This window comes from Oryctolagus cuniculus, chromosome 9, assembly GCF_051225735.1.
Source record: "Oryctolagus cuniculus isolate XC-2025 breed Fujian yellow rabbit chromosome 9, ASM5122573v1, whole genome shotgun sequence".
NCBI classification, from domain to species: Eukaryota; Metazoa; Chordata; class Mammalia; order Lagomorpha; family Leporidae; genus Oryctolagus; species Oryctolagus cuniculus.
Genome location: NC_142875.1, coordinates 52,668,180 through 52,692,646, shown reverse-complemented (window position 1 = coordinate 52,692,646; position 24,467 = coordinate 52,668,180). Strand labels below are relative to the sequence as shown.

Sequence of the window (24,467 nt, the reverse complement as noted above, 5' to 3'; positions counted from 1 at the left end):
AAGGAGGGAAGAAGAGAGAAAGAATGCTTTAAAATTGCACACAGAATACCATTAAAAGGTTATAAAAGAAAATATGTGCCATTATTCCCTCTGCAGGGAAGGCGGGGAGGGACTGGGACCTTAACTGTTGATCTAGTGAATGTCCTACTCGTACACGGTTGGACACTTTAAGAGATGATGACATTACTTCTTGAATTTAAAAAATTATTTACAGCAAAAAGGAACCAGGCCCACAAATGACATAAGGAGAGTGATAAGGGTCCAGCAGCATAAATGCTCTGAGAGAAATGAAAAAGAAGGTGACCAAAGAGCTCATTAAAAATCAGGACTCTCAAACTGGATTCCGTGTTCACATCCATTGAGCCCTACTCCCAGATAAGGCACCTCAGAAAAGTCCCCTAACCTCTCCTGTGCCTTGATTAATCTCATGCTGAGCAAGAGTACTGAGAATACATACCTTTAGGCATTGTGTTAGGATTAAGTTATTAAAATAGTGCACAGTCCACTCTAAGAGCTGAACCGATGTTACAGTGTGATGATTAGCTAGCACCATAGAGAACACATGGACACCCATGTCTAAGGGTATCAGATCACATAGTTGGGAAGGGTATCCACCAGCATGCAGCAGCCCAGTTCCACCAGAGAAACTGGCCAGGTTGCTCCAGGTTTAGAAATCTGAATAATAGAACCTCATTTACTTACTTCTATTCTACCTTATTTAAATTTGCAGAAATGAGGAGTTTGAAGGTACCCTAGTTAAAAGGGAGCCCCAGGACTGCTTTTGTTAATATGGGTATAGCATGGAGCAAACATTGGCAGCAAGAGGTGAACAGAAAGAAAAGAAGGAAGGAAGGAAGGTAGGGAGGAAGAAAGAATGAAAGAGAGGAAGAGAGAAAGGAAGAGGAGGGAGACAGCCAGCACTGTGGCTCATTTGGTTAATCCTCCACCTGCGGCACCAGCATCCCATATGGGCACCAGTTGCTCCTCTTCCAGTCCAGCTCTCTGTTGTGGCCCGGGAGGGCAGTGGAGGATGGCCCAGGTGCTTGGGCCCTGCACCCCATGGGAGACTAGGAAGAAGCTCCTGGATCCTGGCTTCGGATTGATGCAGCGCCAGCCATAGCGGACATTTGGGGGGTGAACCAAAGGAAGGAAGACCTTTCTCTCTGTCTCTCTCTCTCACTGTCTATAACTCTACCTGTCAAATAAAAAAAAAAAAAAAAAAAAAGAGGGAGAGAGGAAAGAAGGAAGGATGGAAGAGCAGCAGAGAAGAAAGAGACAGATAAGGTCAAGGGACTAGAAGTCTAGATGAAACAGAAAGTAAGGGAATGTGTATAGAAACCAAACCTCTGGGTGCGTATCTCACTCTAATGAAGAACAGGATCCCTGGATATAAACTCAGTGCTCAGCCGTAAGATAGTAATGAGGACAGAAGAGTGGGAAGCAAGAGAAAAAAAAGGTCAAAATGCTATCAAAAACTGAGATCCTGTCACATTTCACTTCAACCCCTGAAGGCACAGAGGTTGATTAACTTGCCCCAGGATACAGGACAGCTATATTTGAATCAGGCCCAACCTCTTTTTATCTCAACATCTAGGGTCAGTTCTTCAATGACCAGATAGGTTTCTGTAGTCTTTACATGCCCTTGCACACAACCACTAGAATCTTTATTAAACAGAAATAAACATTTAGGATATATAAATAATATTTAAACCTACATTAACCACGAATGGATTAATGAACCATATGGTAGAAGATTACAAGAGTAATTTTGCAGGGGCCAGCACTGTGATGTAGCAGGTGAAGTCTCCACCTGTGGCACAGGCATCCCATAAGGGCGCCAGTTTAAGTCCCAGCTGCTCTATTTCCAATCCAGCTCCCTGCTAATTCACTTGGGAAAGCAGTGGAGGACGGCCCAAGTTCTTAGGACCCACAAGGGAGACCCGGAAGAGGCTCCTGGCTCCTGCCTTCAGCCTGGCCCAGCCCTGGCCTTTGCAACCATTTGGGGTGTGAACCAGGGGATAAAAGATCTCTCTCTCTCTCTCTCTCTCTCTCTCTCTCTGCCTTTCTCTCTTTCTTTCTCTCTCTCCCCGTCTCTGTAACTCTGCCTTAAAAATAAATAAATAAACCTTTTAGGGCCAGCACTGTGGCGTGAAGCTGCTACCTGCAGTGCTGGCATCCCATAGGGGCACCAGTTCAAGTCCTACAAGCTCCACTTCCAATCCAGTTTCCTGCTAATATACTTGGGAAAGCAGCAGAGGATGGCTCAAGTTCTTGGGCCTCTGTGCCCACATTGGAGGCCCAGAAGAAGCTCTTGGCTTCAGGCTTCAGATCGGCGCAGCTATGTCCATTGCAACCATTTGGAAAGTAAACCAGCGGATAGAAGACTTTCTCTCCCTCTCTGCCTCTGCCTCCCTGTAACTCTGCCTTTCAAATAAATCAATCAATCAAAAAATAATAATAAAATAAATAAATCTTTTTTAAAAAGTTATTTTTCATAGATTCGCTATTTGCAATTAGCCAAGCATTAAGATATCTACTGTAAACACAAAGCCACACCAGGAATCATTGAAAAAATAACTTCCAAAAGCTTACAAACAAATGCGTACAGTAACTATAAGCAGGTTAAAGATAACATACCAATTACAGCAACATAATACCCTCAAAAGAGAGGCTGGGTGAAGTTAGAACATGGTTTTAATTGGAGTCTGTCACCCCTTATAAAAAAATGAAACCATCACATTGAATTTCTGAATATATTCACTCCATTTTTTATGTTCATTTCTCAGACTGTCAAATTTTTCATTAAAAATGAATTGTAATTGTCATTATGAATTGAATTCTTGCCAAGATATTAATAAACAAAAACAGTTTAATTCTATAGCAAAGTCCATAATTAATGTCACTAATTTGCAAACCTTTTATTTAAAAACTGAATGTTACAAAGTCCAGGAAAATGCAGCACCTCAGGAAAATGCAGCAATTATGGGATAAACTCCCTACATCCTGGAAAGATATTTCATAATAAAATTAACCAAATGAATATAATCTTACTGATTTCACAAATAATACATGTATGTTACTAAGATTTCAAGAAATTCTACACAATAACTCCTGGGAGTGAGCTGTTATACTGAATCAGGTATTTAGCTACCTTCACCTCATGAAGGGTGACTTAGACCACAGCTATCTAGCTATGCCTCAAGTCTCTCAGCACATAAAATTCCCTTATTTATACACTTAAAGTTATAATCCTACCCTCTCCCTTTCTAGTAATTAAGACATACTGGGCCAGTGCTGTGGCATAGCGGGTAAAGCTGCTGCCTGCGGTGCTGGCATCCCATATGGGCACCTGTTTTAGTCCTGGCTGCTCCACTTCTGATCCAGTTCTCTGCAATGGCCTGGGAAAGCAGTGGAAGATGGCCCAAGTCCTTAGGCCCCTGAACCCATGTGGGAGACCCGGAGGAAGCTCCTGGCTCCTGACTTCAGATCGGCAGTGCAGCTCTGGCCGTTGTAGCCAATTGAGAAGTGAACCAGCGGATGGAAAACCTCTCTCTCCTTCTCTCTCTCTGTTACTCTTTCAAATAAATAAATACAATAAATAAAACTTAAAAAAAAAAAAAGACATACCATGTCCTTGAGTATTATCTAGTAATTAAGATGACATTCAGGCCAGTGCCATGGCTCACTTGGCTAGTCCTCCGCCTGCGGTGGCGGCACCCCGGGTTTTAGTCCCGATTGGGGTGCCAGGTTCTGTCCCGGTTGCTCCTCTTCCAGTCCAGCTCTCTGCTGTGGCCCGGGAGTGCAGTGGAGGATGGCCCAAGTGCTTGGGCCCTGCATCCGCATGGGAGACAAGGAGGAAGCACCTGGCTCCTGGCTTTGGACTAGCACAGCGCGCCGGCCGCAGAGCACCGGCCGTGAACCAACAGAAAAAGGAAGACCTTTCTCTCTCTCTAACTCTGCCTGTCAAAAAAAAAAAATTTTTTTTGGGCCGGCGCCGCTGTAGCTCATTGGGCTAATCCTCTGCCTGCAGCGCCGGCACGTCGGGTTCTAGTCCCAGTCGAGGTGCCGGATTCTGTCCCGATTGCTCCTCTTCCTGTCCAGCTCTCTGCTGTGGCCCAGGAGTGCAGTGGAGGATGGCCCAAGTGCTTGGGCCCTGCACCCACATGGGAGACCAGGAGAGGCACCTGGCTCCTGGCTTCAGTTCAGCGCGGTGCGCCGGCCGTAGCACACCAGCTGCAGCAGCCATTGAAGGGTGAACCAACGGAAAAGGAAGACCTTTCTCTCTCACTGTCCACTCTGCCTGTCCAAAAAAAAAAAAATTCGTTTGAGACAAAAATGAATGTGAAAGCTAGCAGTATTGGTTCTGACTCTGCTTGTTCTAGTTTCATACAACTTACTAAAAGATGTTTACATATGGCTAATTTCGTTTTATTAAAAAAGAAACTGTAAAACTGTTCAGTTCTTCACCTACACCTCGAGTCAAGACCCTGAGACAAAAATGGTGACTGCTTGAGGACTGGCCTCTACCAAGAGAGTAAGGCCGGGTCTTTGGAGTCATTAGTCTAGACTAATTCTCCTCAACCTCTGGGATTCCATTTCCATTCAAGAGTCAAGTCGACAAAAAGAAAAACAGCGAAATCTACACATATTTTTCCACTATTAAAACCAATAATGGTGATTTAGTTTCAGCAAGACATCATCATCAATCACATTAAATTAATGGTGCTGTTAATTTGAATTTTATTGGTTTTATAGTTTTGTTTTGGATTTTAAATGTAAATCTGTTTCAGTTTTATAGTTGTAACAGGGCCATAAACATAAAGAGTTGTACTAGTTTTATATCTATACATATCTTAGTAATATTTTATTATCATTCAAGTCCCTACAGAGTATCACAAATTTAAAATTCTAAGTTTGAGGTAGCTTCCTTTGTAGGTTTCTTTTTTTATGAATTTTATTTGTAGGCAAGTTTCATAGTTGTATAAACTCCACTTTACAAATAAAGAATACAGCCCTCAAAAAGCCTTAAAAACATGGCCTAACCATACAGCCATCAGCTTAGAAATTGGCATCAATCCAGACATCACCTGACATGCCAGGATAGAAGCTTAGAATGTCTTTGCCTCCATCACACCACAATGAAAAAGCCTGGCTCAATTAAGATTTCCAAAATCAGAAAGTTACTCAAATATCTACTGTATGTTCTCCATGTTCTAAAATATAGATAAAAAATATTTAAAAAATCAATATTACTATTAATAATAATAACAGCAGAAAACTTATTAATGGCAAACATTTACAGAGAGATTATAATGAGATAGGTACTATTCTTGACCCTTAACATATTTAACCTTTTTTTTTAAAGATTTATTTATTTGAAAGGCATATTTACAAAGAAAGAGAAAAAGAAACAGAGAGAAACAGATTTTACATCCTCTGGTTCACTCCTTAAATGGCTGCAATGACTGGAATAGGGCTTGGCCAGAATGAAGCAAGGATCCTAGAACTCCATCCGATTCTCCCACTTGAGTGCAGGGACCCAAGCACTCAAGCCATCATCCACTGCTTTCCTAGGTGCATTAGCAGTGAACTGGATCAGAAGTAAAGCAGCTGGGACTTAAATGGGTGCTTATATGTGATGCCGGCATCACAGGCAGCAGTTTAACCCACTGTGCCACAGCGCCAGTCCCTGATATTAACTTTCAGTCAACATGAGAACCCCATTTCAGAAATAAGGAAAAGGAGGCACAGAGAGAGATAAAGTAAATGCCCACGCTCATACGTGGGATAAGTGGCATTGCTGGGATTCAAATCCTGAGAGCAGTACCAATCACTGCTCATAAATCTCATTCATATTGCCTCTTCTATAAAAAACTGTAAGTGGGGGCAGGCATGTGGCACAGTGGTTACTCTCCAGCTTCAGTCACTCATATTCCATAGCGAATGCCTGGTTCGAGTTCCAGCTACATCACTTCCAATCCAGCATCCTGCTAATGTACAGTCCAAGAGGCACAAGCAATGACTCAAGTACTTGGGTCCCTGACACAAATGTGGGAGATCCCCACTTGGTTTGGAGCTCCTGGTTTCAGCCTGCCCAGCCCTAGCTATTGCAGGCATTTCAACCATGAACCATGAGATGGAAGATCTCTCTTTGTATGTCCCTGTCTCTCTGCCTTTCAAACAAAATTAAAAGTAGAGGGAAATTAAAAAAAAAAAAAAAAACTGTAAGAAAGGACAACAGTGGATCTTTTGAAGAATAACATCTATGGTAAGTATTTCCAGATAGTTTTTGCTAAGAACCAGTTTCAGCACCAAACTTAACTTATTTAAGCTCCTAAATTCTCCTCTAAGTTAATAATGACTGTTTGAATTGCCATTTGAGAAAAATTACTCCCGAAGGTAAGGTATTTCAATGCCACCCCGCTGCTACTAAGAGAAAAGTTACCTTTGTAGATTCTGTTCAAAGAAAGCTCATGCTTTGATCCTTAATATCCCATGAAGCAAAAGGTTATGCTTAATCTATATTTTATAGATCTAAAAGTCAAATTAGTTTCTGGGATAAACAAGCAAGAGTGTGAAAGTAAGCATATTCTTTAGCATCCACTTGATTCCGGGTTTAGAGGATACTATGTGCTGAGTTAAAGACAATTACATTAGTGTAATACGTGGCAGTTTTTTTCTCATATTATTCTGCAAGCATAAACAAGTTATACACATGTTAATTTACATTCCATATAAAAAGCCAATTTTAAATCCAATTTATAAGGCAATAAATACATAAAGATTCTAGGACACTGCAATAAAGTTATGCCATAAAGTAGAGTTAATTCAAGACAACAATAATAAAAGCATGACAAATTTTAGCATTCCACCAACTGCACAAAGGTGTTTCAGGTAACATCTGTTCAGAGGCAATTGCTACAAGATAGAGTAGATGAGATGCAGGGTTTCACAGTGTAATAAATGTATGTCAGTTTGCTTGCTTCATAATTAAAGACATGAGTCTTCAAAAAAAGCAATTAAGCCTTACTCTAAATCTGAGACAATCATCCCTGCTCCCACCCCCTTTCTACCATGAAAGAAAAGAGCCAGAGTGGTCCAGAAGTCTCGACACCACATAGCATCCCCTTTGAGCAGCTACATGAGGCACACCCAAAACTGCTTGATATGGTTTCTTTTGATATTTGATATATTAAAACAAAAAAATCTATTTTTTTTTTTTTGCTTTATTAGAAAAGATAGAAAGGAAAGAAATTCCAGGAAAATTCAGAGCATTAGAAGAGTGGCCTGAATAAAATTATTTTACCTTGCTCTGAAGGTTACAATGCCTGATGTGTTAGGTAGAATTTTCACATGAAGAAAACTCAGGTGCCAAAAGCCTTCTTGACAGTTTAACTCTAGGACAACTAAAAGCATCACTTCTGCTGAGTATTCAATGAAGGAGTAAGTTCAAAAAAAGAGCACACAGAAATCACCTTCATCTTCTCTGCTTTCTAGCAACTATAAGATGATGCAATAGAAAAAAGGTGAATGAAAGTTTTGGTTGTTAGCCCAGTGGTTGGTTGTTGTTTGGTGGTAACTTGGCTATTTTGCATCCCTCCCACCTAAATTCCAAGCCTTCAAAATGAAGTGATAACAGAAGGCAGAGAGTTAAATGAATCTCATCATTTTCCTAAAGCTTTTCAGTGTGGTCACCCTAGAGGTGATGCCTGCTATATCAATTTTGTAGGGCAGCTACAACAAATCACCACAAACTCGTTGGCTTAAACAACACAAATTCATTCTCTCCATTCTAGAGGCCAGATATCCGAAATCAGTCACCGGCCCAAAATCAAGGTGCTGGCTGAGCTATTGCACCTTTGGTGGCTTTAGAAGTGTTCCTTGCCTCTTCAGAATAATCTCTCAACCTTAAAATCCTTAATCGAATTACATCTGTGAAGTCCTTTTTTTGCCACCTTATGGTAATATTCATAGGTTCCAGGAATTAAGGAGTGGATATTTGTTGAGGGCCATTATTTAGTCCAGCTCGAAATGAACCCACAGCAATGGGGAAGGGATGCTCTGATCTCATCAAGCCTTCTCTTGTTTCCACTCTGCTTAAGTTCCCACTATAATAAACAAAAGTTCTAAAACCAACTCATCTGGTCTCACACCTGACTTAACTCAAGAAATCACTAATTCTGCCTTCATTAAAGACATTACTAATTATTGTTAATGGTTCCTGGATGAGACAGTAAAGACTGAAACTCCCCATAGCCAAAGGAAAGCAATATAGGACTATAATTCTAGATGTGTTCTCTGGACACAAACTGCCTAGGTTCAAATCCCAGCCTCAACAACTGGCAGCTATGTGACCTTAGGCAGCTTGATTTCTGTACGCCTCAGTTTCTTCATATAGCAAATAAGCTAACAACACCACCCATCCGATAGAGTTCTTGTAAGAATTAAATAAGTATATATTTATAATGCACCTAGAACAGTGCTTGGCTCACCTATAAAGGATAACTATTATTACCAACAATGCCCAAACACAGTGGATATACAGATATTCATGAACAGGTTGAAAAATCTCTCACAACCTCAACTGAGGGAACTGCAATGACATAATTGAACAATAATTTAAAATGCATTGGGATGGGAATTATTACATGCAAGATTTACATTAAAATTAATAAGACTTTTAAAGCATATTCCTAATCACAATAGGAACTCCTACACTAATTTAGATCACCTATGTATAGGCCTCCTTTCAAAGGTCTGACCCCCTTGCTAGAGACGGATACTTTTTCCTGAAGCCACACATCCCATGCTCAGTCTGGCGCACGTACTATATGTTGCTAAGAGCTGTGGGAGGGAGGGAGTATTAGTGAAATGCTTTTCACAATGACAAAGACAACAGTACCATTCTGTTCTGTTCTGTTCTAAAAGAAGAAGGCTCAGGTCCAGTTTCTGAGTTGGTGGCCTACAAGCAGATTTCAAGCTTAATGATTCTACTGAATTCTACCTTCCTTCACAGAATCTCTACCCCAAGAGCCCACCTTGTCCTCTCCACTTCCTGCAATGATCTGCTGCCTTCCAATACCTATCCCTAGCATCTCAGTATTCACTATTGAATAAATTTTCTACTGAACTGGTTAGTTCACAAAAAAGCACAAAAGTAGTTCATTCATGGTACAGCCAAATTATCATCCAATTATAATAGACTAATTTCTACTATGTACACTTACCTAGGGGAGAAGTTCTATGCTACAAAATTTTTACACAACTCCCCAGTAATGTGAATCCTACATCTGTACATTCAACAGAAAACATGATTTGTTTGTTGTGCTTTACCAGGACTCAGAGTCAAACAGAATTTCAGTGAGTATCAGAGTTCCTGCCTTCTTAAACTAAGAATGGAACAAGTGACCAGTTTACCACTCAGTTCTACCAATGGCTTGTAGCAGTGTGCAGAGTACGCAACACCTAAATTACACAGATCTCTGTTGTACCACCAACCTATATTACCTGTTCCAGTCAAAAGCAGCTGCCTGAGGCTCAGATAATGATGGAGATTCAGGCTAACATCACTTCATCCCATCAAGAAAATTCCAAGAACTGACTTGATATCCAAGAGTATAGCAGACTGAACTACAAAATATTCGCTTTTCAAAGCACTGCAGGAATCTGTGATGGTCTCAAATATCACCTTCCATCCCCAAAACAAGGGTTACTGGTGTGGGACCAAAAGCAAAGAGATGCTGGCACACTCAGCAGGCAGCTTTGAAATTTAGATACCAAGCCTTAGCCCAAGAACAGAGAGAGAACTGAGCCCAGAACTCCAGGCCCTCTTTAGGAAACCCAGATCAATAGGGGGACAGTCCCAAATTAGTGGTACACTCAGGCTCCTGGTGAAAGCAGACTCAAATTATCTCCAGAGAAAAGCATTTCCAGTGTAGGCCTCCTGGAATTCTACAGGTTACAATAAAGCAATGAGCTTACAAAATTTTTAAAGCATGAAGCAAAGAGTAAGTCACCAAGAATTCAGGTCAATGCAGACAGTCCAAAGATTACACATACCAGAACTGTCAAAGAGTAAGAACAGCCAAGCAGGAATACACATGTGACCTAGCAGTTGGACCCATGACCTGTATTAGAGTACCTGGGTTCAAATACTGGCTTTGGCTCCCAATTCTGGCTTCCGATTAATTTGGACCCTGGAGGCAGTAGTGATGGCTCAGGTAGCTAGGTCTCTCCCACCCATGTGGGAGACCTGGATTGGGTTCCCAGCTCTCAGCTTCAGCTACAGCCCAGCCCTGGTTATTGCAGGCATTTGGAGTAGATAGGTGTGTTCTAGCTCTCCTCCCTCTCTCTCTGCCCCTCAAAACATAAATAAATAAATAAAAGGAAGGAAGGAGGGAAAGAGAGAGAAAATTTTAAAAAAAGAATAATAAGGTGTGGGAAATTTCTAAAGAAATAAATGAAGAAGAAACAACAGAAGGGCCAGGCAGATTTGAAAAAGAAGCAAAGGAAACTTCTCAAGTTAAAAACTAATGGCTAGCATCAAATATTCAGAACAAGTTGACAGCAGAGTAAACATAGCTGATAACAGAATTAATAAACTAAAAGAAATTACCATGTAAGCAAGATTCTAAATTAGTTTCATAGACTATCAAGAGTTCAAATTACTTCCAAATTAATTATGAAGTAATGGTTCATGACTTCTCCCAAAAAAAAAAAACAAAGAATTCTGGATGCATTATTAGTTTTAGAGCATAAACGTATTATCTTTTAGATGTCACCTCATCTTTACAATAACCCTCTTGACTAATGGCATCTTGAGAAGTCCAATAAGACATACACAAGAAATGAAAAATTAGGGCCGCATTGTAGCACAGTGGGTTAAGCTGTTGCCTGCAATGCCAGCATCCCATATCAGACCAACAGTTCAAGACCCCACTTCCCTTCTTCAGTTTCCTTCTAATATGCCTGGGAAAACGGCAGATGGCTCCACTACATGGGCCCCTGCCACCTATGTGGGAGACCAGGATGAACTTCATGGCTCTTGCCTTCCATCTGGCCTAGCCCTAGCCTTTGTGGCCATTTGTGGAGTGAGCCAACACATAGAATATCTCTTTATATCTGTTTCTCCCTCTCTCTGTCATTCTACCCTTTAAATAAGGAAATCTTTTTTAAAAAAATAAAATAAAATGAAAAGGAGCACAGAAGCTACAACCCAAATCACTTATTGTATCCTTCAATGAAACTAAACCTAAATATTAATTCAGGTACTGTTTTTTCTTTTTTAAAAAAAGATGTATTTATTTATTTGAAAGTCAGAGTTACACAGAGAGAGAAGAGAGGCAGAGAGAGAGAGAGAGGTCTTCCATTCGATGGTTCACTCCCCAATTGGCTGCAATGGCCCGAGCAGTGCTGATCTGAAGCAAGGAGCCAGGAGCTTCTTCCAGGTCTCTCCTTGGGTGCAGGGGCCCAAGGACATCTTCTACTGCCTTCCCAGGCTATAGCAGAGAGCTGGATTGGAAGTGGAGCAGCCGGGTCTGGAACCGGCGCCCATATGGGCTGCCACCGCTTCAGGCCAGGGTGTTAACCTGCTGCGCCACAGAGCTGGCCCCCAGATACTGTTTTTTTATGACCCCCTTGCAGGGACTGAGTCACAGAAAATTACACCTCCTGTATTCTGGACCACGGCAGATAAAAAAAAAAAAATGGAATAAGATTATTAACCCAGAGAGAAGGCTATAAAAGGAAGAAAAGTCATTGCCTCATAGCAGTCTTCTACTGAGCTAAATCTGGCACTGCAAAGTTAACTGCAGCCTATTCGTTCTTCATACCTATCAAGGTAACAATCAGGAAATGTGTATTTGATCCTCTTACAAAATGTCACCATTCCTATGGTCATTTTTATACTTAAGTTAGCATAACTAATTCATAGTTTCTCCTTTTCAGTATCATTTATTACAGTTCTGCTCTCAAGTTTATTCAACTATTACTTTTAACCACAGTTATACTTAGCACCTCATTCACAAAACATTATTCCCTTAATTTGTGAATCACAAATAAAATCCTCACAATTTTCACTCGTGCACAGAAGGCAAATGCCATACTATCACCAAAAAAGGATTTTCCATACTCAGCAAAATAAAGGGATTAGTATTCAATTTTCAACTCTGTTTATCTCACCCCAGATCTACCTATACGATTTATTTACACCCAACCCTCAAACAGCCGTCACTGCCTATCCATTCACTAGTTGATACCAACACGAAGACTTACACGGTGTTAATTATGACACTTCCCTTGAGTATTAAAGCAAATGAGAAAAGCAAACCAGAACAGCGAGTCTGAAATACTTAGACTTCTTTCCAAACTAAACAAAACATTCTTTAGCAGTGACCACATGGCCCGCCAAGTTTTAAAACGAGCCGTTTCAACTTGGAAAACTGTATGTATCTTAAAAAAGTTCTTACGAGATTAATACATTAAGCAGTAAAAGTAATACCGTGACCTGAAAGTTGATATGTTTGATATGAAAGTTTGATATGTCTTATACCATCATACACCAGGGAATAGGGCAGAAGTTCGACTTAAAAAAAAATGCAATATCCACCTAGATGGCGTCAACATCTAGGTATCAGAACTGCTTTTCACATCAACCCTCAGAAATACGGGGCAACACAAATATCAGTGCATCTGTCACAGGATCCAACCGGAACGGAACCCTGTCGTCAATCTAAGGAGACTGGCAGCTCTGGATGCCTAAAACCAAAGTTATTCTCCCAGGCCCTGTGGGCCCTCGCTCGGCAGTCAGTCTAGAGCTTGAAGGCGCCCCAGATCAGAGCCACAGGCCCTCCACAGAGCGGACGCCGCCCCACCCCAGCTGCGGGCGACACTTACAAACTTGGGCCGTTTCTCCCCAGGTTCCTCCGGGCCGCCGGGCGGCGGAGGGTGCTGGGGTCCCTTCCTGCGCGTCATCTTGCTTTCCCGGCAGCTGCGGAGCGAGGCTGAGGAAGGGTAGGGAGTCCCCGCGACAGAGGCGTGCCCCGGGTGGTGCAGCCGCGGCCGGTGCCGCTCCATCTTTCCCGACACGCTGAGGGCAGCTCAGCGAACCGAGGCAGATCCGGCTTCCCGGTTCCGCCGCCCACGCCGTCAGCCCAGCCCAGAACAACCGCTACAGATGGGCCACAGCCAAACACATCCGAAAAGTCCCGCCACCGCGGGTCCGCCCAGGACCCCGCCAATCCCGCGCCTCCTGGTCAATGACACGCCATGGCTCCGCCCCTTCCGGGTTTCCTGAAGTGTGATTGGCTGAGCCATCTGTACGTTTCACTCCTGCAGCTTCCTGAGGGTCCCGGCCGTCACCTTAACTGCTGTGGGTGGGGTGTGATTTAAGAGATGCGGAAAACTGACAAGAAAGTCACATGCCTGGAGTTATTTGGAATTTGGAGAAGAGTTCTTCCAAAAGTGGAAGGCAAATGAAACCGGCTGTGAGGCAGCTTTTGCGCAGCGGTGAAATGTGAAGTCATCGTCTAACCCTCCTTTTGCTGGCCTTGGGGTAAAAGCCGCTGGGAAAGGGAGTTCTAGGCTCTTTACTTGAGGGGGTCCCGGGAGGGAGAGAAGCAGCACTCCCACCAGGCTCCAGCAGGACGCTCTCCCGATCTGGTTGCTAGTCGCCGCCGCGTGCCATAGTGCCGAATGCTCACTCTGGGGTGGCAGAGACGCCACCAAAACTCAGAGCTAGTATGAGCCAACGCCCTTTATGGAGCTCACTGCCAAATAAAGTTGTCAAACCCTGACACGCATAACAAAGCAGTGTAAATATGACAGCAACCGTCTCCAAAATTCGTTGAGAACAAAAACAGCAGATAATAAATCGGAAAGAGTGAGTCTGGGAAGGCCAAAAGTAGAATGCTCAGGTTTTCGCAGGACAGAAAAGAGTGATGGGACGAGATTCCAGGCTAAGAGAATCAAGAGCACAGAATTGAAGAAGCTTCAAAGGTTTGGAATGCAGGGCCTTGAACTGAAACCATGCAAAGGGATTTGTTGTGTAGACCGTATACCCAAGGTCAAGCTACTGGGCTAGTGCAGTTTTTTCACACATCAGTGTTTCCTCCCCCCTACCTTTAAAAGTCATCTTTTCCTTTAAAGCTATCTCCTTAAGATAGACGTCTTGTGACTGTAGGGAGGTGGTGTGGGCCAAGACGCTGTTAAACATGCAGTATTGATTTTGGTACAAGAAACAGCTCCAGTTTCTCTGGGGAGTTAGCACAGCAGTTCAGAGAATGGGCCTTAGCTCCAAGGACGTCTTCATAGAATACCCTTTTTTTTATTTTTTATTTTTCTGTGCCACACTTTCAACAAAGAGCATCTAATCTTTAGGGATACTTCCAAAAGAATAGCAAGGTCAGGAGAACTGTAAGTAATTTCTTATACCTTGTGGACAATTATACCAAGATGCAAATGTTACTCCTGCCATTTACTATCTTTGTGATGTTGAAGATCATGTTGAATTTTCTTTGAGTCTTCACTGGCAAAAGGGGGATAATAACAGTAATACACACAAAATAGGAGTATTTTCAGCTTAAACAAGATAATGTATTTAAAGCTGTTAGAAGTCTCACTGACCTCCAGCCAAAGTCCGGCAGAAGGAATACCTATAATACAACAAGTTTATCACTCACAGGAAGTGAGAAAATGCACTTTGAGGAACCATGGATCGCTTCTCTGCCTTTTGGCTAAGATCAAGTGAGGAACCATGGACTGTCTCAATAAGAGGGTATTAGAAAGCATATAAGGGGCCAGCACTGTGTTGTAACAAGTTAAGCTGCCATTTTCTTTTTTCTTTTTTTTTTTTTACAGGCAGAGTGGACAGTGAGAGAGAGAGACAGAGAGAACCCTCCAATGGCCACCGTGGCCAGCGTGTTGCGGCCAGCACACCACGCTGATCCGATGGAAGGAGCCAGGTGCTTCTCCTGGTCTCCCATGGGGTGCAGGGCCCAAGCACTTGGGCCATCCTCCACTGCACTCCCTGGCCACAGCAGAAAGCTGGCCTGGAAGAGGGGCAACCGGGACAGAATCCGGCGCCCCGACTGGGACTAGAACCCGGTGTGCTGGCGCCACAAGGCGGAGGATTAGCCTAGTGAGCCACGGCGCTGGCTTAAGCTGCCATTTTCAACACCAGCATTCCATATACTTCCAATCCGGCTCCCTGCTAATGCTCCTCAGAAAGCAGCAAAGGATGGCCAAAGTACCAGGGCCCCTGCATCCAAGTGGGAGACTTGGATGAATCTCCCGGCTCCTGGCTTCAGCCTGGTCCACCCCTTCCCATTGTGGTCATGTGGGCAGTGACCCAACAACTGCAAGATCTGTCTCTCCTAACTCTGCCTTCAAATAAATAAATCTTAAAAAAAAAAAAAGTCACTTAGAGGATTTGTATTTAGTTAGGTGATCATGAGATGACACCACAGAACAGGAGAACAGGGAGGGACAGTTGCTGCTTTTTATGTGCTGTCAAGAAGCAGGGACAGTTCAGTGATTCAGTATCTTAATCTTATCCAGTTAGACAAGCTAAGAAGCCAAGCTGAAAGCTCAAACTGACAAAGAAGCAACAGTCATACTATTGAAGAGTTAAAATTGTATATGTGCGGGTGTAAAAAGTTAAGCTTAAGCTTACAGGTTGGAAGCTTCCTGGTGCAGCTGTGAAAATAAAACAGTGAAGTAGCACCTTGACAATAGGGACTCCATTTTGGAGCACTTGAGACTGCATTCTGGGAAAGCAACCCCCCCACCGTGAGACTCTGGTCCGAAACTATGATCTCAAATAGTCGGACAATAGCAGTGCACTACATCACCCTTGGCAACACACAAAAACCCCCTAGCATGATTGCTCAAGCTTAAAAGTAGAAAGGTTACACCTGGGTTACCTGGGCTAATAATGAAGATGTGATTTGTCTATGTCTTAAGATCATAATTGCTGATTGTAAGACTTTAACAACCGCTTAACAACCGTGTATTCTCTTCCCCTTCCCGGTTTTGCGGTTTTTGCCTTTATAAACCCGAACCTTTGGTTATTCGGGGCTGCTCTGTTCATGTATGATCAGACAGCCCCAGCATGCTGGATAATCAATAAAGCTTCCCCTTGCTGTTTGCATAAGAGATGTCTCTTGGTGACGTTTTTCGGGCGGTCGACTCTCACATTTGGAGGCCCCAGCGAGATCGGGGCTGCCCGTGGACGCCTCCAACAGAAGTCTCTTGGGGTAAGTATAAAGGCGCCTAAGGTAGGGACTCAGTATATGCGCGCTTCAGGTTTCAGTTTTTCGGGTTACAGGCCTGTTTCGGTTTCAGTTTTTGGGTTGGCACGGTATGCACTGTGGCTGGCAGACGTGCCTGGAAGCCCCAGGCTACCACCTTGGGGGACGCCCCGAGAGGACAGGGAGACTGAGGACGCTCAGCGAAACTCCCATCAGAAATTCCCCTAGGCGGGAGTTTTGTGCCAACAGCGGTTACATTTTAGGTTTCAGTTTTTTGGGGAATTGCTTTTCTGTCTGTAACATGGGTCAAACTGTGTCCACACCGCTATCTCTTACTTTGGCTCACTGGCCTGATGTGTGGGCTAGGGGATCTAATCTCTCTCTTCTGATTAAAAAGGTAAAGCAGCAGTCTTTCTGTGCCTCTGAATGGCTTGCTCTAGGAGTGGATTGGCCCCCCATTTACCACTCATTCGCTGAGTGAAAGAGGCCATTCTCCTGCCTGGCCGTCCTGGGCACCCGGACCGGGATTTTGAGAAGACATCGGAGGTCAGTATTCCTTCCCTCAAGCGGGATCGGATCTGTGGAAGTGACCGTTGAGTGTCCGGCACCCCACAGCTCTCCGAGAACGCGGAGTCCCCCCGGCCACGGCTTAGCTACGGTCGAAACTCCAGAGGGATTGTAAGGAACGGGAGGGAAATTAGGAAGGGCAGTTGGCTGAGAGCCTGGAGACCCCCTGAGCTCGCTTTGGCTTCCCGGCGGCCGGACTGCGACCCGAGGATCAGGTCTCTCTCTCGGAGGGACGCCTGGTCACGCTGCCTACTGCTACGCGAGCAGGGCTTAGCTTCGGTCGAGGCTAATATTGGCCCTTCAGGTAAACTCAGACAACTAGGTAGTGGGTAACCTTGAGTGATAGGAGATTTCAAACCCCACTCAGCCCCCAGACAGCAGGAGGTCATTGCTTTCTGCCTTCCTCCTCCTCCCCGGGGCTCCTTCCCCCACTCTTTTGCTCTCCTCATCTCCATTCCTATACCACTGGGCAGGAGAAAGGGAGAGGGAAATTCCACAAGTCTCTCCACCTAGGGAAAAGCTGTTACCTGTTACCTGTTAACCCTTTCCAACCGGGTAAAAAGTTTTCCGTCTTTGCAGCTTATGGTAGCTCTGGTGCGTCTTAAAAGTTTTTTGTGAACTATTACTGTTGCTAAGCTTTGATTGCCTGAGGACTAAATCTGGAAAAGAGCTAAAGTTAACTATCTGTTGTAATTGACTGAATGTCTGCAGTAGTCCTAATTAATCTGGCTTTGGTTAAATTATAGGAGGTTCCCAACACTCTTGGTAAAATGGCGCACCTACCCAACCCCACAGTTAGTCCTGCCAGGCCCTGGTGTGCGCAGTCTTTCCTGTAAATGGGGGACCACAGCCTTTCTCTGCACTATATTCTAGTCCATGTGGCCTGGTGCACCCAGGCAGGCATAGCCAAATATCTCTAGGCAGAGCCCCCACCCCAGTGCTGCTTCTTTTTCCTCTCCTGGAGGAATTTCCAATTCAATATTACTGCTGGCCTTACCTAAGGGAGCCAGAACCTTAAGCCATTAACCCTTTCCAACCTGATGGGTTTTTCTCTTTGCAGCTAATGGAAACCTAAACAATGGGTTCATATGCTGATAATCAGCTCTTTTCTGTGCTGCTGTCCCTGACTCATCTGAGAGCGTTCACCTGTCTTGAAGGTTTCGCGTTTTTCTATTGCCATTAGAGTCTTGATTGGAAAAACTACAATGTGAAGTTGTTTACATTGTTTATCTGTTTTTAATGTCTGAGTGATTACCCAACTGATCAGAAATGTACTAATTTTGGCTAAATGGTTTGACTCTCTGACAGCTTAAATTCTAAACCGAGTCTTCCAACTTTGGGCTTCCAGTCGGATCCCTGGAACTCTCAAAGGATGAGACTCTAAATTTGTTAAAGTAACAGCTGCTTGGGTCAATTCAAATTATATAAAGTATATTAAAATGTTATAAGTGATGTCAGACCTATGCTGTATTTATGTTTTTGCTTTCCAGCTAAAGCGGTCTTATAAAAATAAGAGTAAAATTCTGTGTATACAAGCCTTTATGTTGTTAACTAAAGTAAGCCAATGCAGATTGGTTCAAAAAATTGAGGTAATGCAAATGCCCTTCGGTTTGCTCAGTGGCTTGCTTGCTCAGTTTTACATGTCTTTGATATGCTTTAAACTTGTTTCTCTTAATGAGGAAGATCTTTTCAAAGTTGTAAACATGCACTAGTGTTTGCTGTCCAGGAGGTGTTATCCTCGTGTTACTTAAAAACATAAAAATGTAATTTTAACTTTTATTTCAGATAATGATGTGGTATTCATTAATAACTCAGTGTCTTAAGTCATCTAGGCATCAGTGCTAAGTAAAACTTGGGAAAAATATATATACTTTTAACATCTCAAATTCAATAAAAAAAAAAAAACTGTTTAAGTTTGTTAACATGTATTCTCATAGGTTGTCCATACATGACATTTCAAGGCTATGTAAAAGTAACTACGGGTATAAAGTTTCAAAAGGTATAAACAAGTCATAAAAAGTTTTAAAATGTTTATGATTTTAAAATATTGTTTACAGAGTTGAGTGCTAATGCCAAAATTACACTGACCTAAAGTTGAAGTCTGATCTTCTGTTATAACAATGGGTTTTAAAGAAAATGTGTACTAATATTAGTAAATATCTAAAAATGGTCTAAATCATAAATCTTAAAATCTGTTTCTGCAAAAACTGTAACGTCTATTTTAACAGTGTCTGCTTAATCGGTTACTCTGCCATTTCTAGAGTTAGGTCCTGTAAGCTCTTTTTTTTTTTTGACTCTGTTAAATAATCCTAAATTATGTAAACTCTTATATACAAGGTTTTTTTATTTCTGGTTTATTTGACAACAAGAGACATAAAATTCATGTTAATCCTTTGTGTACTCTACTGTCTCTGTTAAGTTATGGTTATGCGGCAGATGCTAGAAAACTGGGTTCCAGAAAACCAAAAAAGCTCTAGTGTCCACAGGCTACATGGTAAATACCTGGAAGCCAAAGGATTGCAGAGACCTCTGCCACAATTTCTCCTCTAAGTCGGGCTACGCAGTAAACACTGGTTAAACTGCCAGTTAAATCTAAAAGCCCAAAAAGTCAGGCTAGAGACCCTACTCGCTGCCTCACTTCTCCTCTTTTCTCTTCCAGAAGGGAAGTTACTACTGTTCTGCAGGACTCTCCACTGTGATGTACGGTTTAATCCCCAGACCTTATGTAAGGGATGACTGACCTTTTCTGTAATAATGCCTGGCCACAGTATAGGGCCCCAAACAACAACAACAAAGGTTAAACTATAAAATAATGTGACAACTAGATCAATTTTTCGGTGTAAAAAGTTACACTGACGACCTCAAAGTATGCAAGCAGGTCACCACAGTTGATCTTACCTAAAGGGTCATAGTTCTCCTCATGGGCACAGTCTTAACTCGCAGGAAGATACTAAGTGTCAGAATTTGCCCATGACCATAGTTTTTCTAGCTCACCCTGATATTTAAAAAAAAAAAATCTCCAAAAATCAGGATTGGGTTGAGCACCCCCTTGACTGACATCATAGAGGCTGACTCCTTGGTCTACTTTATTAGAGACCAGGAAAACGCGGAGCAAGCTAGCAGCAGAGGATAGACAACAGACCAATCAATGGCTGCTTTACACGGTGATTGCCATCAAGGAGACCCAGCAAGGCCAATGCACCCCAAACGGCACCTGTTGCTGATATAAGGAGCCAGGGCATTGGGCAAGCAGCTGTCGTGACAGCAAATGCCTTCTGTCAGCCCTGCCAAGAGCACGGCCACTGGACACGGAACTGCCCTGGGTGTCGAAGGACTCCTGGTTCAGAACCGCTGACCCTGTGGCCCCGAGCTAAAAAGCCTTTGGCTCTGTCCAGCCTCTGCCCAGCTTCCAGCTCCAGCCACTGCTATTGAGGGGATGGCCTAGGGTCAGTGAAACGCAAGTTGCCTATTTCTATCAGCCTCCTATTCAGCTCTCCTCCTAGTCCAGCCAGGTAATGCAAGTCAACAGGGTGCCTCCCTTAAAGGAGATTTGCATCTCTTTCAATTCTCTTCCAGCATCCCAAGGATAGGTCTGGGCCTCACACACCCAGCCATGCCTTAAGTCTATCCAATAACATTAAGCTTAGAAAGCCCTCCCTGCCAGTTCCTAAAAACAGGGCTTTCAGTAACAGCTAACTCAGATAGCCCTACACCTATTTGGACAGGTCCTCACTGAGGACTTAAAGGGCCTATCTCTTAAGGGGTGTGCACAATAATCCATAATATAAATAGTTAAATGTAAATAATTCATTAGTCTGTCTTCTTTCCAAGCCTGAGACGCTAGTCTTGTACATTGGCTTAACTTCCTAGCAAAACTGGCTACTAAATATCTAATATATATATATATATATATACACACACACACATATAGTCTCTGGGTCAATCAGACTAGACAGACACAAACCCAAATTTGTACTTTTTCTGGAAAAAAACCAAACAGCTCCAGGACCAGGCCAAGCAGGGCTGGGATTTCTGGCCTAACATCTGATCATAAAAATCCTGGCTATTTCCTCTCCTTGGCCCACTAACTTCTGCAATCTTGATGCTTCTCTTTGGGCTGTGTGTTTTTAATGCCCTTGTTCATTTTGTCTCTAACAGACTAAAAGCTGTTGAACTCCAAATGGTCATCAGGCAAGACTTCCAGCCCATTCCACTGGACGATTTGAGCAGCCCTCTGGACCGAGCAACGCAGTCTTTCCAAGGCCACTGTTGCACACCATAAGACAGGTAGCAAGAGGAAATACCCAAATCCCCCTCGACGCCCACATGCCAGCTTCGAAGAAGTTACAGAAAATGGAACTCCATCCATAATCCCAAAGAAGAATTTTGGGTATTACCTCTTGAGGGGAAAATATTAGGCAGAAAGTCAGTTATGAGCTTATGTGTGTGTGACATAAAGGCCTAATGTGTCCAGCATATGCATCTGTATCTCAGTCATCCTGACAATGTTTCACGGGCAGCCCGGCCTTTACATCCTGCCCTGCCCCCTTCTACCTGATAACCTGCCAGGTGGAGATCCCCACCCCTTCTGCCTGACAAATCTTCCACAATCTCCCAGATGCAGCCCAGTATCTGCATTTCAGTATTACAGAACAGGCGGGGGTTGAATCTCATTTTCATGGGGGGGGGGGTTATACACGGCCCTAAAAAAAAAAAAAAAAAAAAAAAAAATATTATTTTTATGCCGACTGAACCGGGGTGGTTAAAAACTCCATGGCCAAACTCAGAAAATGACTGGAAAAATGGCAACGGGAGAGGGGAACTCAACAGGGATGGTTTGAGTCATGGTTCTGCCGGTCCCCATGGCTTACTACTTTACTGTCAGCCCTAGCAGGACCCTTAATTGTTCTACTCCTAATTGTAACCATAGGACCTTGTGTGTTAAATAGACTCATCACCTTCATGCGGAAACAAGTTAAAATTGTTAAACTCATGGTCATAAGACAATAATATGTCACATTAAAAGAGACAAAAACAAATAATCTCTAAGATTAGAGATCCTCACAACAAGGAGTGGGGAATGAAGAGTTAAAATTGTATATGTGCGGGTGTAAAAAGTTAAGCTTAAGCTTACAGGTTGGAAGCTTCCTGGTGCAGCTGTGAAAATAAAACAGTGAAGTAGCACCTTGACAATAGGGACTCCATTTTGGAGCACTTGAGACTGCATTCTGGGAAAGCAACCCCCCCACCGTGAGACTCTGGTCCGAAACTATGATCTCAAATAGTCGGACAATAGCAGTGCACTACATCACCCTTGGCAACACACAAAAACCCCCTAGCATGATTGCTCAAGCTTAAAAGTAGAAAGGTTACACCTGGGTTACCTGGGCTAATAATGAAGATGTGATTTGTCTATGTCTTAAGATCATAATTGCTGATTGTAAGACTTTAACAACCGCTTAACAACCGTGTATTCTCTTCCCCTTCCCGGTTTTGCGGTTTTTGCCTTTATAAACCCGAACCTTTGGTTATTCGGGGCTGCTCTGTTCATGTATGATCAGACAGCCCCAGCATGCTGGATAATCAATAAAGCTTCCCCTTGCTGTTTGCATAAGAGATGTCTCTTGGTGACGTTTTTCGGGCGGTCGACTCTCACACTATCTCCTGGGAAGGGGGTTGCTCTTAGTGTCCAAAGAACAATTATAACATTTAGTTTAAAAATCTAATGTGTTCTTATTTGTTATTCAAGAGTTGGGCAATACTTCATTCTATAAAACTGAATGTCCTGATAAGCTGAGCAGGGGAAGGCAGAAAGCGACTGAAGAAAGCAGATACAAGGAATGAAAAGTGGATTATTCATTTCAAAATATCTTTCTTCTAAGCTAAAGCAGAGGGAACTTTCTTGATTTCATAGAAGTTGGGAGTATAATAGTGGTTACCAAAGGCTGGAGATAGTAAGGAGGAGGGAGGCTTGCAAAAAAATTGTTCAGTGGGTACTAAGTTATAGTTAGATAGGAGCAAGTTCTCACGTTCTTTTGCACCGTATGGTGATAGTGTGATATATTTCTTTTCTTTAAATAAAAACAGAAAAAAAGGGCTTTAAATGTTTATACCATTAAGAAATGATACATGTTTTAGGAGGTAGATATGATTACCCTGGTTTGAGCAATATACAATGTATTTATTTACCACAGCATCCCATAGTGCTCCATAAATACGTGTAATTTTTATGTCAGTTAAAATAAAAATCAAGGGGCTGGCATTGTGGCATAGTGGGTAATGCTACATCTGCATCACCAGCATCCCACATGGACACTGTGGTGTGCCTGCTCCACTTCCTATCCAGCTCCCTGCTAACACACCTGGGAAAGCAGTGAAGGATGGCCCAAATCCTTGGGCCTCTGCAACCACATGGGAGATCGCGATGGAGTTCCAGGCTCCTGGCTTCAGCTTGCTCTTGTAGCTATTTGAGGAAAGAGCCAGCAGGTGGAAGATGTCTCTGGATATCCCCCTTTCTCCCCCCTATTCTTTCAAGTAAAGAAACAAGAAAACAGGAAACTTTCTTTTGCCATCTCAAGTAAGCCAGTTCCCTAATGACTGGTTACTATGAATCTCCTGGGGTGATTTGTTTTTTGCAAATTGAACAGTTCCAAATTTCAGCTTGATTGTGTGGCAATAAGCATAAGTGACTCCATTTTCATTCCGTCTGGTCTACTGGGGTGTAATAAAGAAGCTTAGTCCAGAACTAAAGCTCGGTCCATATGGCTTCCATGATTATACTTAACAGTGGTATATTTGTATCTGACCTTTTTGTTTTCCGTGCTTAGACAAAGTAAGGAAGTGGTATTGTTTTCTCTCATTTTATCATCATGGTCACAGAGTGACCTTGTCTAATACTGGTGGTCTGTGAGATGCTCTCCATCAGAACAAGGTGACCCCACTATGAGTCTCTGGCAGTTCCTAAAAGTGCTGAGGCCTGGCTGTAGTGTCAAACTAGGTCTCTGGTGCCAAGGGACTCCTCTTTTCTTTCTCATGCCCTTGACACATTGAAAGTATTTACTATAAAGAAATAGGAGCTGTTATAATTATTTTTTTTTAACAGGCAGAGTGGACAGTGAGAGAGAGAGACAAAGGTCTTCCTTTTGCCATTGGTTCACCCTCCAATAGCCACTGCAGCTGGCGCGCTGTGGCCGGCGCATCGCGCTGATCCGAAGGCAGGAGCCAGGTGCTTCTCCTGGTCTCCCAAGCACTTGGGCCATCCTCCACTGCACTCCCTGGCCACAGCAGAGAGCTGGCCTGGAAGAGGGGCAACCGGGACAGAATCTGGTGTGCCGGCACCGCAAGGCGGAGGGTTAGCCTATTGAGCCGCGGCGCCGGCCTATAATTAATTTTTAAATTAACAAAAGGCACTCTGGATTTCTTTTTCCTCAGAGATTCAATGTGTCTGCAATGTACCAGTGCAAATAATATATTTGTATAATTTTTACATTTTAAAAAAAATTATTTATTTGAAAGTCAGAGCTACACAGAAAAGGAGAGACAGAGAGAGAGAAAGAGAGAGAGGTCTTCCATCTGCTGGTTCACTCCACAATTGGCTGCAATGGCTGGAGCTGTGCTGATCCGAAGCCTGGAGGCAAGAGCTTCTTCTGGGTC

At 43.1% G+C, this 24,467-nt stretch overlaps 1 protein-coding gene and 1 long non-coding RNA gene across 6 annotated transcripts in view; one reads left to right on the top strand and one right to left on the bottom strand.

Moving 5' to 3' along the window:
• Window positions 1-13,292, bottom strand: part of DIAPH3 (diaphanous related formin 3) — a 544,053-nt gene extending 530,761 nt beyond the window's left edge. For 2 of the 3 annotated variants that reach the window (XM_051850008.3, XM_089303626.1), the window contains exon 1: window positions 12,895-13,273. In XM_051850008.3, coding sequence (XP_051705968.3) covers window positions 12,895-13,074 — 180 coding nt within the window. In that variant the 5' untranslated portion in view covers window positions 13,075-13,273. Of the gene's footprint in view, window positions 1-12,894 lie in introns of all 3 variants that reach the window. The other variant, XM_051850009.3, reaches the window with a different exon arrangement.
• A 2,329-nt stretch (window positions 13,293-15,621) lies between these two features.
• Window positions 15,622-22,428, top strand: LOC127487635 (uncharacterized). Of its 3 annotated transcripts, XR_016212861.1 has the most exons (3): window positions 15,622-16,253; window positions 16,688-17,971; window positions 19,474-22,428. It is a non-coding gene; the product is annotated as an uncharacterized LOC127487635 (long non-coding RNA). The 3 variants fall into 3 exon arrangements; XR_016212862.1 differs by lacking the exon at window positions 15,622-16,253 and having other exon boundaries at window positions 16,260-16,793; XR_016212860.1 differs by lacking the exon at window positions 15,622-16,253 and having other exon boundaries at window positions 16,260-17,971.
• The last annotated feature ends 2,039 nt before the right edge of the window (window positions 22,429-24,467 follow it).